This window comes from Podarcis muralis, chromosome 15 (assembly GCF_964188315.1).
Source record: "Podarcis muralis chromosome 15, rPodMur119.hap1.1, whole genome shotgun sequence".
Taxonomy (NCBI): Eukaryota; Metazoa; Chordata; class Lepidosauria; order Squamata; family Lacertidae; genus Podarcis; species Podarcis muralis.
Genome location: NC_135669.1, coordinates 36,675,311 through 36,689,351, shown reverse-complemented (window position 1 = coordinate 36,689,351; position 14,041 = coordinate 36,675,311). Strand labels below are relative to the sequence as shown.

Here is a 14,041-nt window from a genome sequence, read left to right as displayed (position 1 = left end):
TGCCAGAGGCCCCCGTCTGCAAAGCACAGGGGTCAACTGGATAGGGTGAGACCATATTTCAGGTACAGTGGTACCTCGGGTTAAGAACTTAATTCGTTCCAGAGGTCCGTTCTTAACCTGAAACTGTTCTTAACCTGAAGCACTACTTTAGCTAATGGGGACTCCTGCTGCCGCTGCACGATTTCTGTTCTCATCCTGAAGCAAAGTTCTTAACCCGAGGTAATATTTCTGGGTTAGCGGAGTCTGTAACCTGAAACTTATGTAACCCAAGGTACCACTGTATCCGGATCCCAAGCTCTAGGGACTTTATACGCCAAAACCAGCACCTTGAGCCTAGCCCAGTAGGCTTGGGAGGGAGACAAGGGGGTCCTCCCTATTACGGACAGGTGTCGCTGCTTCGACCATATAAGCAATAACGGTCAAGAGAACTGAAACAGATTCAGAACGTGGTTTAATCATGCTAGGTAAAAGGTAAAGGTACCCCTGACCATTAGGTCCAGTCGTGACCGACTCTGGGGTTGCGGCGCTCATCTCGCTTTATTGGCTGAGGGAGCTTCCGGGTCATGTGGCCAGCATGACTGAACCGCTTCTGGCGAACCAGAGCAGCGCACGGAAACGCCGTTTACCTTCCCGCCAGAGCGGTACCTATTTATCTACTTGCACTTTGACGTGCTTTTGAACTGCTAGGTTGGCAGGAGCAGGGACCGAGCAACGGGAGCTCACCCCGTCGCGGGGATTCGAACCGCTGACCTTCTGATCGGCAAGCCCTAGGCTCAGTGGTTTAACCCATAGCACCACCTGCATCCCTTTAATGATGCTAAGCCAGACACAAAAAGGCCCAGAAATACAACTGCACTTAAGTGGCAACTGGCTCAGTCAGGGCCCTGGGTTTGAGTCCCACATTGGGTGAAAGATTCCTGCATTGCAGGGGGCTGGACTCATGGCCCCTTCCAACTCTACAATTCTAGGACTCTATGAAATTATTGTAGGTCAGAATGGAGAACACCCATCTCCTATCCTGCCAGTTGCTCAGGCCCCAACACCCTGTTAGGGACTATAAGGGGTGGGTGCCTTTTCTTCCATTCTGCCCCACCTTAATTATTTTCCTGGTCCAGGATGCCAAGCAGTGCTTGTCAGCCAAATCCAGCCTGCGTTTTGATTTCCCACAATGCCCCTGATGTTAAGTGTTGCTCAAGGGCATTGTGGGAAACCCAAGGGGGACCTAGACACAGCCGTCTTTGCACTGCTTCAGGAGCCACTCAGAGGAGTGGGGCCAATTGGAGAACACTTTGCCTGGCTCCCTCCCACCAAACCTGGAGCCAGCCCAAAGATTTAAGGGCTTCTTTTAACCCAGAATCTTGCCTGACACATGCAGCGGCCAGGTAGCAGCGTTAGAAACTCAGCTGGGCGCTAAATGGCTCCTTAAACCAAGGTTGCAGTCACCAAAAAAGGAACACCTAATTGCCATTTGGGGGCGAGACGGTTCTAAATTGGCCTGTGACTGATTCTCAGTTAAACATCTGGCCAGCTCAGATGGCAACCTTGAGCTGGCTTAAGAAGTTAGAGAACATAGAGGAGAAACATCACATAATCCACATATATATTGGCCAATTCCGAATTCTTTTTCTTAATGGCAACACAGACCATTCACAAGGAAAGAATGTTCTTCACACCTGTGAGGTGGGGGCAGGGACACAAACGATGCTGCTTTATGGTTTCCAGAAGCACAACTCCTAACCACGGAGGGTGCACATGGCCCAGGTTCAGGCAACCTTTGACCGTCCAGCATGGCCAGGGATGATGGGAATTGTAGTCCAGGAACACGTGCTCACCTAGGCTTATCCATGGAATTGTCTCCAAGACAATGGCCGCCTTCCTGCCTGGCCACTGTTCCTCTGTCCCTAGCTGTCACACTTCCCCTGCCCACCCATGAAATGTGGACTGAAAACCAGACTTCAGCATAGCATACTAAATCTCAGATATTGCCCTCAATATTATGATTATTGGTTAATAAGGGTAGCTGATGGGTCTCAAACCCAGTGTGAGTCAAGAACTTCCCCTGCATGTGAAGACAGGCTCCGGCAGATTGAGCGGAGGAGACCAATTGTGGGTCCAATGATCAAGAAGACAGTTTCTGCATGTGCTGTAGAGGGAAGTAAGAGGCAGGTGGAACTTGTCCACCTGGACAGGTAGTCCATCCAGGAGAAGGGAAACTGGTCTTAAATCTCCGTTGCCTTGCAGGAAATCTTTGGGAGGAGAAAAGGCCACACAAATCTGGAGTGGAGTCCCTAAGATGGTTTAATGGTGCCTTGAAGGCCACCTTCCAGCAACTCCTGCAGCCAAGCTGGCGCCAAACGCATTGCTCTGCCTTTTTTGGACCACATCAGCGAGGCCAAGAGGGAACTCTTTTCGTCTGGCCAGCCCAGGACCTCCATGCACACTGCCCAGGCTTGCGCCCCGGGGAGGTCACTTCAGTGCTGCTAACACAGCGGTTTGACTTCACCCCTGGAGGCGCACTCCATTGTCTCTCGAGACAGACAAATGCCAACAACAAGCTGTTTTTATAATTGCAAGATATATCATTGAGTTCTTAAGAGAAAAGCATGGCAAACTGTGTTCCAAGCCAGGAACCGATTTCATAAGGAAACAGGTACAACTGCGGTCACACACCCAAAGGCCAACCTGCCTCCACAATGTTGCTTACTGAGCTATGAGCCGTATGTAAAATTTCAAAATGAAAGCTGTGGATTAAAATGGGAGAGGGTGAGGAGGAAGGAGATGGGAGAGTAGCTACACGATGGGTCTCAGGTCTGCCCTACATACATAGCAGCAGTTTCCGTGCACTCTGGCTTCCGTCACGGTGTTCCATTGCGCCAGACACGGTTTAGGCATGCTGACCACATGACCTGTCTGTGGACAAATGCTGGTTCCCTTGGCCTGAAAGGCAAGATGAGCACTGCACCCCATAGTCACCTTTGACTAGACTTAACCGTCCAGCGGTCCTTTACCTTTTTACACAGCAGCAGTACTAATATAGTATGATGACTCTCTAGCATAGTACAAATTCTTGTTTGCCTGCATGTCTGAAGCTGTTGTTACTTCAAGCCAATCAGAGACAGGTAAGAGACCTGGGTTCAAAAAGGTAAGGCGAGATTCCCCCCTAAATGCACCTAACTTTTATTTATCAAACAATATTTAAATTATTCTACAGCACAGTCCACACGCCTGGGGCTGATTGCAGGGACATGGCTGTTGTTTGCTACAAGCCATAAACAGATAGTTGAAGGAGATCTGGATTAAAAGTCTATTTATGACCCCTAACAGTACAAAGCTATATCCATGCAAGCAGTTCAGAGTGCACGCAGTGCTATAAAGCATAATGATGATTAATAGGATGTAGGTCTGGAAGATCCCAGACTCAGCATCCTTCACCACAAGCATTTTTAATCCGGAGCTCTCCTCCTTTCAGAATACAGTAGAAAGCAGCAAGCTGGGTTCCCCCCAACAGACCTTCTACCAAATTAATTTTCATTGTTAATATTCCCAAATTCTATGTTGTCATTCCACGGAGCACAGCCTCGAGCTCTGAGCTGTCTGCATGGTGAATGCAGCAGATTTTTACCACGAGCCCCGAATACAAACAAGAGGTCTGGAGTTTTAAAATCTGTTATTCAGATTACAGCAAATTAAAAAAAAAAACCAAAAACCGGCATACTGGTTTTCATATTTTTCCTGCATGCCATTTCACATCACCCTCGTTATCATCACCACCAACGTTCCTGCAGCACAAACAAGTGGGGGCAGGCCCTCCCCACCACCCTCGTGTACGCACAAGCGCGCGAACGAGAGAGCGCGCACACGCGCATAGTTGCAAGAATGAAAGCGCGCATCCAAACAGCGGCAGCAGCAGCAGCAGCAGAGAGGGAGTGTCCCCAGCGCACGTGGTCGAGGGCAGGGCCTTGACACGTCACCCGTTCCCCGCTAACCAATGGAACGGGCCTGGAACGCAGAGCAAACACGCAACGTTCCAAACCTGGGGGAGGGGGAAGAAAATGAAAAAAGAAAAAAAAGATACAAGCGACGCCAACGTTCCATTGTGCGCTTAGATCTCGACCACGCGCTAACGCAACATCTCTCCGGAATTTTAATGCGTGCATATGTGTGTGTGTGTGTAGCGTGTGTATGCAGGGCGGAGGGGATCGGTTCCTCCCGCATGCAGCAACAGCCCTTTCTGGATCTCTCCCAGCAGATTTCCCAATTAGGGGAGCGGCGCATCATCAGTCGAAAGAGGCGGAAATAGTTAAAAAAAAAAGTGCATCATATGACACCCCCCTCCCTCTCTCTCTCGCCTTAAGATCTGGAGCGCCAACAGCCCCGCCACCGCCCTGGAAAAGCCTCCGTCGAGAACGAGAAGGAAACGCTTCCCCTCCCCCAAAAGGAAACCCAACAGATTCAAACCCTCCCCACAGTTGCTGCCTAATGAATAACTGCTCCAGATGATAAATCAGGAGGCACCGTCAAAAAAACAGAACGGGGAGGCAGCAGGGAGGAAAGGTTCCTATCTTTTTTCTATTACGGTTTTTTTTTTTTCTTTTTGGCGCATAACTACATGACATCGTAACCCACCCTCTGATCCAGCCCGCCTCTTAAAAAGCCTGCGCGCGCCTCCTTGCATTCACTATGATGCGCCTTAGAAAGTTTAAGAAGGAAATAATTAAAACCGTGTGAAAAGGACGGATCGCTGCCGGATGCATGAATGAAGAACCGCAAGAGCAGGCAGAGACCCAAGCATAATTAATTATGGCTATTACGTGGGCTGCATCGGTTAACTACGTCCGTGTAGCAAAGGCTTGTTTTTTCCTTCCCAGCCCTCCTTACACTGCAGGGCGGAAAGGGGTCAGGTAGTTTATTTTTTGGGGGTGGCAATAAACGCGAGCACGGGAATCGGGGAGAATCTGCCCATCCGCAGGAAATGAATGGGCTGAATTATTATTTTTTTAGTATATACATGCATGCATACATACATACATACATATCTCGGCTAGCATGTGTCAGCAAATTCAGAGTAAACGCAGAATGAAGCATTTAGACCACGTTGACAGGCAGCTCCCGCCCCCCGGCTGTAATCCTGGACGCATTTACCTGGGAGTAAGTCCAATCTAACACAATGGGGCTTGCTTCTAAGTAGGCAGGTCCACAACGCGCTTGTTAAGCGAGGCAACCTACTATCCTCACAACCGCCGCCTCGTTAGGCAATCTCATATTTTTCTTAACCCGGTGCAAAAATATTTCCGCTCACCCCGCCCAAATGTTCATTAAAACGAAACAAAAAAGGGACATTTTACAAAAACGGGAGGAGGGGGGGAAAGGAGGGAGAACCCGACTAGAAACCCCCACTGAGGGAACCGACGAGAAATCAGAAGACCTGATCATCATTGCAAAATCTGCGCTACGGAGGAGAAAGCAATCGTAACGCAGTGCAAATTTTTTTTGGAAGCAAAGCGGGGAGGAAAAACTCACCTCCTAACCCGCCAAAATAAATACTACGGCTTCGGCTGGGGGAACCGACGGGCCCCAAACCCGAGGCGCTGTTTGCTCGGCAGCGAATCCGAGGGGACTTACTCCCGTGTCAAATGCACGCGCCAGGCTTTGCAACCCGAGGCGAAAGCGCTGCAAGCCTGCGACAAGGGGGAGTGAAATCCCCGGGCTTCCGACGAAAAGGCGACTCGCTGCAAAGTTGGTTTCTCTTCCAACAATCAAAAAAGAGGGGGGGGGATAAGATAAATCCCACCGCGTGCATTATTATTTTTTAATTATTCTGCGTTTCTTTCAAAAAGGAGAGACACGAGATCTTAATTCCCACCACCACCACTACCACCCCTGGCTTACCACGTGTTTTCTGTTGTTGCTGAGCTTGCCATTCTAGATACCTGGCCGCTTCTAACAATGTCTCAATGCTCATTTCTCGGGGCTGCGTTTCGGCGGAGGATCCAAAGTCTTGGGGAGACTTATTAAAAAAAATAAAAATAAAAAAGTGGAGGAGGGAAACTCCACGCTGCCACCCCCGCGGCAGGATTCTTTAATTTTAATGTCGGGGTTTGGTTCTTTTGCAAAGGGGGAAGAGGGAGGGGGGAGGAGGAAAAAAAAATAAAGAAGCCGGAGCCAGCCAGGCGATCGCCCCCTCCGCCCCAAGCCCCTCTGCGAACCTTCCAGACAAGGAAAGGGCTTTGTAACAAGATGGCGATGTGTAACAGAAACACAACAAGAAAAAAAGGGACTGACACTGCCCTCAGCTACTATAGGGAGAATTGCAGGCAAAGCCCGGACTGGATCGCAGCGCTTCGCCGGACGGGAGCGCGCCTGCTTGCTTTTCCTTTTGGGGTTTTTTGTTTTTTTTTTGACAGGACGGGAGTTTCCGCTTAGACGTCTCAGCGCAGCATGGCACGATGGTGAAAAGAAACAAACACAAAGCCCTCTTCCTGGGCGGTGCCGTTCCAGGCTGCACGTGGAGGCGGGCATGCTCGGGTGCTTTCCTGCAGGCGTTCTTTGCACGCAGAAAACTAGGGTGTCGGGTTCAGCCTAACGCTGGCCTCCAATTATTTCTTTCAGGGGGGCAGCCTGCACCCTGAAGCGTTAACTGCAACACACAGATACACACATTTCTTCCATCAGGCAGCGTTTATAAATTTGGCCTATTGGGGTGCATACACACCATATATGGAAAGTACATTTAAAACACATGCCCAAGAATGCTGGGGTCTGTAGCGGATCCACAATTCCCCCTAGAGAGCTACAATTCCCAGAGTTCCCTGGGAAGAGGATATGAATGTTAAACCATCCTGTGGGGGAAACGAGGGTCTGGAGGGTCTGGTAACAGCTCTCAGCACCCTTCACAAACGAAACCTCCCAGAATTCCTTGGGGAAAGCCATGGTTGTTTCAAGTGGTATGTTACTACAGTGGTACCTCAGGTTAAGTACTTAATTCATTCCGGAGGTCCGTACTTAACCTGAAACTGTTCTTAACCTGAAGCACCACTTTAGCTAATGGGGCCTCCTGCTGCTGCTGTGCTGCCGGAGCCCGATTTCTGTTCTTATCCTGAAGCAAAGTTCAGTGGAGTGTAACCTGAAGTGTATGTAACCTGAAGCGTATGTAACCGGAGGTACCACTGTACTTTAAATGTATAGTTCAAATGGTGCCTGAAAGTCAATAGTCAGCAAGAGGGGAAACAACCGAACTTGCCTCTTTCCCCAAAATTTGAGGCAGGCAACCTCCCCAGTAGACATCTATATTTTATTAATGCATATAGTTTTTAAATACTATTGATTGTATCCATATTGTGATAACTCTGTTATGTCTCCATGTTTTTTAAGACTTCCGATCTTATTGGCATTTTGCCATGAATATTCATAGTATTTTACATAAAGTCTTAGAGGTGCGTTTGTTTGGATTAAGCCACGTATAAAGCTGGCTAGGCAACGTGATAATTTTTTTTTTACTCCTTGTCTGCTAAATAGCCTTCGCAGGAAGCAATGATTTATGGGTCAACATGAAAGACAGGTTCCTGTGATAGGTTTTGTTGTGTCCACATATTTGCAGTGCTAATTATTAATCCGTTAGGTGCTGTTTCATAATCCTTGGGCAATTTGGCCTATTAATAGGTATCAATAAACCTGCCCTTCTAACTATCTTTTTGTGTATGTCCCTTGATCGCAACTTCTGCTAGATTTCACCCCAGATCACTGAGCTGGCATAGAGGTCTCACTCATTGTGGGAATCCTACCCAAACCAGACTCCTTGCAGCTGGTGATAACAACTTTGTGTGGGCCATGCATACCAATGTAAGTATATACCGGTAAGTAGATAAAGTAGGTAAAGGTAAAGGACCCCTGGATGGTTAAGTCCAGTCAAAGGTGACTATGGGGTGCAGTGCTCATCTTGCTTTTCAGGCCGAGGGAGCCGGCATTTGTGCACAGACAGCTTTCCAGATCATGTGGCCAGCATGACTAAACCGCTTCTGGCACAACGGAACACCGTGATGGAAACCAGAGTGCCCGGAAACGCCATTTACCTTCCCGCCATAGTGGTACCTATTTATCTACTTGTGCCAGTGTGCTTTCGAACTGCTAGGTTGGCAGGAGCTGGGACCGAGCAACGGGAGCTCACCCCATTGTGCGGATTCAAACTGCTGACCTTCCAATCAGCAAGCCCAAGAGGCTCAGTGGTTTAGACCACAGCGCCACCCTCTCCCCGAGATAAATAGGTAGCACTGCGGTGGGAAGGTAAGCGGCATTTCTGTGCCCTCTGGTATGTCATCACGGTGTCCTGATGCGCCAGAAGCAGTCTAGTCATACTGGCCACATGATCGGGAAAGCTGTCTGTGCACAAACGCTGGCTCCCTCGGCCTGATGGGAGGGGTGGATCTGAACTGATTCATCAGGGTTCATCTCATTCTTCTCCTGGGGAAGGTGCCACCTTCAATCCCCGCCATCTCCAGGCAGGTCAAATAACAATCCCCTCCTTAAATTCCAGAGAGCTGCTTTGGGTCAGTTTAGAGTAGACAATGCAGTAAGCCTGCAATTTACATGCATTTTTGTGCATATTCAGCTTTATGCACGGGGCAAAATAAAAAATTACAACAATTAGGAAGTGGGGTCATAAAGGAGGCAGCATTCTAGGATAAATGACTTTGGCAATCCTACCTGCCATTGACCCCCAACATGGTTTGACAACACCTGATTTTGGCTTTCGGCACGATCCCTGGAAATGTAAGGTTCTGCACTTAGGCAGGAAGAACCAAATGCACAAATATAAGATGGGGGACACCTGGCTTACTAGCAGTACATGTGAAAATGATCTGGGGGTCTTGGTGGACCACAAGCTTAATGAGTCAACAGTGTGATTCAGCAGCAAAAAAAGCGAATGCTATTCTAGGCTGCATCAATAGAAGTATAGTGTCCAGATCAAGGCAAGAAATAGGACCACTCCATTCTGCTTTGGTGAGACCACACCTGGAATACTGTGTCTAATTCTGGGCACCACTATTTAAGAAGGAGGTTGACAAGCTGTAATATGTGCCAAGGAGGGCAACCAAGATGATCAAGGGTTTGGAAACGAAGCCTTATAAGGAATGGTTGCAGGAAATGGTTATGTTTACCCTGGAAAAGAGGAGACTGAGAGGAGATATGATAGCCATCTTCAAATATCTGAAGGGGTGTCACATGGAGGAGGGAGCATGCTTGTTTTCTCCTGCTCTGGAGGGTAGGATTCGAACCAATGGCTTCAAGTTGCAAGGAAGTAGATTCTGACTAAACATTTGAAAAAACTTTCTGACAGCAAGAGCTGTTTCGGCAGTGGAACAGATTCCCACGAGAGGTGGTGGACTCTCCTTCCTTGGAAGATTTTAAGCAGAGGTTGGATGGCCATCTGTCATGGATGCTTTGAGTTTCCTACATTGCATGGGGTTGGACTAGATGATGATGATGAAGAGTTTGGATTTGATATCCCACCTTATCACTACCCGAAAGAGTCTCCAAGCGGCTAACATTCCCCTTGACCCTTGGGGTCCCTTCCAACTCTACATTTCTATGATTCTATGAAGAGTACGTAGTGAGAGCTGGACCATAAAGAAGGCTGATCGTTGCAGAATTGATGCTTTTGAATTATGGTGCTGGAGGAGAGTCCCATGGACTGCAAGAAGATCAAACCTATCCATTCTGAAGGAAATCAGCCCTGAGTGCTCACTGGAAGGACAGATCCTGAAGCTGAGGCTCCAATACTTTGGCCACCTCGTGGGAAGAGAAGACTCCCTGGAAAAGACCCTGATGTTGGGAAAGATGGAGGGCACAAGGAGAAGGGGAGGACAGAGGACGAGATGGTTGGACAGTGTACTCGAAGCTACCAGCATGAGTTTGACCAAGCTGCGGGAGGCAGTGGAAGACGGGAGTGCCTGGCGTGCTCTGGTCCATGGGGTCACGAAGAGTCAGACACGACTAAACAACAACATGTGCACTACTGAGCTAGGGGAACCTATGGTCTGACTCAGGATGAGTCCCGTACGCAGGACTGCAGTGGGGGATGGTGGGCTTGTGCAATTGCCTGCACTTTTGCAAGCTCGACTTCCTCCCCGCTCTGTCGCAAACGACGTGGTCCTACATCTCCTCCTGCGGTTCCTCTTCTTCTTCGCCGCCTCCTTCCCTTCTACCACCATCCCGACTCCGCCTCCCCCCCTCCCCTTTTAGACTCTGGCCCCGGCGCTGCTTCCCCACTCCGCCGCCGGGATTTCCGGGCGATCCTCCCCCCCGCAGTGCGTTCGCATGCTGCTGGAAGACGTCACCCGGGCTCCGGCCAATCGGCTCGCAGAACAACAAGGCATGGAGCAGCTCCACATGGGCACTCTGCTGCGTGTGTCTCCGACGGCGTCCTCTTTAAAGGGACAGGCGCCCCTTTCGCCCGCAGTCTCTCCCGGCGCTCCTTCTCGGGCGTCCTCCAACCCCTCCGGCGCGCGGGGTGGAGAGGGGCACGTGGTCACCCCCGGTGAACTCTGGCGGAGGAGGCTGCGCTTCCATCTGCGTGCCAGAGAGAGAGAGAGGGTTTTTCCTTCCCACGCTGCCGCTGCTACAGGCGGCAAGAGGGAGCTGGAGCGCCCAGTGACAGGAGGCTGTGGAGGTGATGCGTCCCCTCCTTGTCAGCGCCGCAGCTCATCGCAGCGCTGCAGGATACGCCGCGCACGTTTCGTTTTGTTGCAAGAAATCCGCTTCTGTTCTTGAAACCCAGGACTTGCGCATTGGATGCGTATGGGGCCAAATCATGAGCTTCTATATATATAATGAGCTTTTATATATATAATGAGCACGTGTAGTAAGTAAACCCCACGGAGTGCAAGGGAATTTGCTCCCAGGAAAGCTGGAGACGGGTGTAGGATTGCGCCTTTCGTTGAATGCATGCCGTGTAAGGTAGATTGTAAGCTCCTGCGGGCAGGGACCTGATCAGTCCAATGCTGCGCGCGCGCTCTCGCTCTCTCTCTCTCTGTGTACTGTACTTATATGCAACAACAAAATCATCAAAAATAATAATGTATTAATGTGAGAGAGGTATTTTCCCCACACTGGTATTGGGCAAGTGGATTCCTCCAGGTCTTATCTTTAAGGCTGCAGCCCTGTACAGAAGGTCTCAAGCGAACTTAACGGCGTTTGCTTATGAGTAGGATCTTCCCCACTGAATTTGTTCCTTCTGCTGCACCTGATGAGCCTAGGTCGGCAGTTCAGACCATTGGTCTATGTAGTTTAGCATTGTCCACACCGACCAGCAGCAGATCTCCGACCTTTCGCGGCAATCTCTATATTTCATCCTTGTTTTTTATGGTTTCACATTGGGAGAAGAGACCGAGTGTTGAGAGGCCTGCCTTGTAGGGGTTGGACTAGATGGCCTCTGGGGATCCCTTCAACTCTACGATTCTATACAGCCAGGGTTGCAAGGGCGGGCATGGGAAGCTGCACAGTTACGGAAAGCCCTCCGCCTTCCTCCTTTTGCAATACTTGGAGGACCAGGCGGCGAGCGGGGGGGGGGGGACAGGAGGCGTGGCTTGCCCCAATCCCACCCACGTGGCTGACTCTGCGGGAGGCGGCGCTTCGCCCAACCCCGGGACCTATCTGGGACAATCTGTCTAGTCATGGCTGGTTGGGAGCATGGCGCGTTGCATTCTTAAAGGAGCCTCGCCCTATTTCCACCCCGAAATGGGAGCGGGCGGGGGAGGGGGAGGAGGAAGCACGTGAACCCGGGATGCGTGATAAGGAGGAGGAGGAGGAGGAGGAGGAATTATTTGTGCAGCAAAACAGGAAAGGCTGCTGCTGGGGACGCGCTTGGCAGCCGGGCAGAGGGAGGGAGCGAGGCACCGCCTGGTTTGCGCCTCCCTCCGATGGTGTCAGATGAGATCACATGCAGGCATGCGAGGCAGCCCCGGGCGGGAGCGAGCCTGGAGGAGGAGGAGGCGAGGGAGGGGGCAGCAGCGCGCGCGTGTTTTGCAAGGATGAATGACAGCCGGAAGTCAGGCTGCAGAAATCGCACCCCGCCCCCGCGCCGAGCGAAGCTGACCTCGCTGGCTGGAGTTTCTGGCTTTCCTCTCCGGCAGGAATGTTTCGCTCCCCGTGATTCATTATTGCCCGACAAGATGCAAGCAGTCACAAGGAATAAATGCAAACGTCCCGACCGGGATGCAACAGAATTAAAAACAAACTCCCAGCCAAATTCGTAATAGGGTCCAGCAGTGAAGGTGCAAGAATGGAACGAATGTGGCAAGTCCAGCGAAAGCGAAGCATCTCCGGAATTAAATCTTTTGACCGCCCCCACCCCCGACGAAAATGCCTATACAATGTACCCCCACAGACGATTGCATAAGGTCCGCTCTTGAAAGTAAATTCCATAACTAAGTGTGAATGGTATTATTATTATTATTATTATTATTATTATTATTATTATTATTATTATTATTATTGCTGTTACAATATTTCTACCCTATCCTTCATCCCAAGGGAGCCCATGTCAGCAAACAGCAGAACAATAACAGAATCAGAATTGTAGGATTGAGCAAAAAAAATTGTTTTAGTGGATGGGCCTGATGAGACTGGTAGGGTGGAAGGCAGGGAGAGGAACAGTAGGTGGCGCCAGAGCCAATGATAGGGAGAACTGCCCCCTGCTGGCTGGAAGCAGAAGACAGGCAGGTTGGGGGTAGACTGAAATTGGTGGGGCAGTGTCCCATTTGCCCTCATGGACCAGCCTCCCCTGTAATTCACACACAGCACATCCGCACCATATAATTAAAAGACATGGCTTCCCCCAGAGTGTCCTGCGAAGTCCTGTTTGCCACTCACAGATCAATTCTCAGCATTCTTAAGGTTCAATGTATGGTGTGCCAGGGAAGGGGCAGTGCTTCTGGTGGGGGACACATTGTGCTTATTCTGGGGGCGTTTTTCCACCTTTGGCCCCCGCCCTGCACTCGGCTCTCCTCGGTGTCTCCTGGAAGCTGTCAGGATGCGACAGCGGCCACGCCTTGGGAAATGGCTTTGACTGACTGGCTACACCATAATAATAATAATAATAATAATAATAATAATAATAATAATATATTTATATCCCACCCATCTGGCTGGGTTTCCCCAGCCACTCTGGGCGGCTTCCAACAGAACACTAAAATACAATAACCTATTAAACATTAAAAGCTTCCCTAACTACCAAGTGAGAGGAGCCAATGGGTCTCAAACCCTTGGTGAGTTAGGGACATCTCCTGCCTGCGAAGACAAGCTCAATAGTGGGTCCAGCAAACAAGAAGGTAGTTTCTGCATGTGCTGTAGAGGGAAGTGAGGGGCAGATGGGGCTCATCAAACTGGGAAGAGAGCCCATCTAGGAGAAGGAAAAATCTGATCCTAAACCTCCTCTGCCTTGTGAGATATCTTCAGAGAAGAAAAGGCTCAGGAGTAAACCCTACACCTAAGGTGGTTGGTGGCGCCTCCTTCTGGCAACTCCTGCAGCCAAGCCGGGGCCAAAAATATTGCTCTGCTTTCCTTTGGACCACACCAGTGAGGCCAAGAGAGGCGTCTTGTCATCTGGGCAGCTCAGGACCTCCATACACACTGCCTAGGCTTGCACCTTGGAGAGGTCACTTCGGTGCTGCTAATGCAGTGGTTTGAGTTCACCCCCAGAGGTGCACTCCATTGTATCCTGAGACAGAGCGACACAAACAACAAGTCTCAGTTCCCAGGATTCTTGGGGGGAGATAGAGGAGAAAAAAATAGCTGATGTTGAAGCTCTAGAGCATGGGTAGGCAAACTAAGGCCTGGGGGCCAAATCCAGCCCTATCGCCTTCTAAATCCGGCCCGCGGGCGGTCCAGGAATCAGCGTGTTTTTACATGAGTAGAATGTGCCCTTTTATTTAAAATGCATCTCTGGGTTATTTGTGGGGCATAGGTATTTGTTCATCCCCCCCAAAAAAAAATATAGTCCGGCCCCCCACAAGGGACAGTGGACTGACCCCCTGCTGAAAAAGTT

At 50.0% G+C, this 14,041-nt stretch overlaps 1 protein-coding gene across 2 annotated transcripts in view; it reads right to left on the bottom strand.

Annotated features, from left to right (window-relative positions):
- Window positions 1–6,259, bottom strand: part of MNT (MAX network transcriptional repressor) — a 62,708-nt gene extending 56,449 nt beyond the window's left edge. Inside the window, exon 1 of one of the 2 annotated variants that reach the window (XM_028708084.2) lies at window positions 5,890–6,259. In XM_028708084.2, the coding sequence (XP_028563917.2) occupies window positions 5,890–5,962 (73 nt within the window). In that variant the 5' untranslated portion in view covers window positions 5,963–6,259. The remainder of the gene's footprint in view (window positions 1–5,889) is intronic. The other variant, XM_028708083.2, reaches the window with a different exon arrangement.
- Between the last annotated feature and the right edge of the window lie 7,782 nt (window positions 6,260–14,041).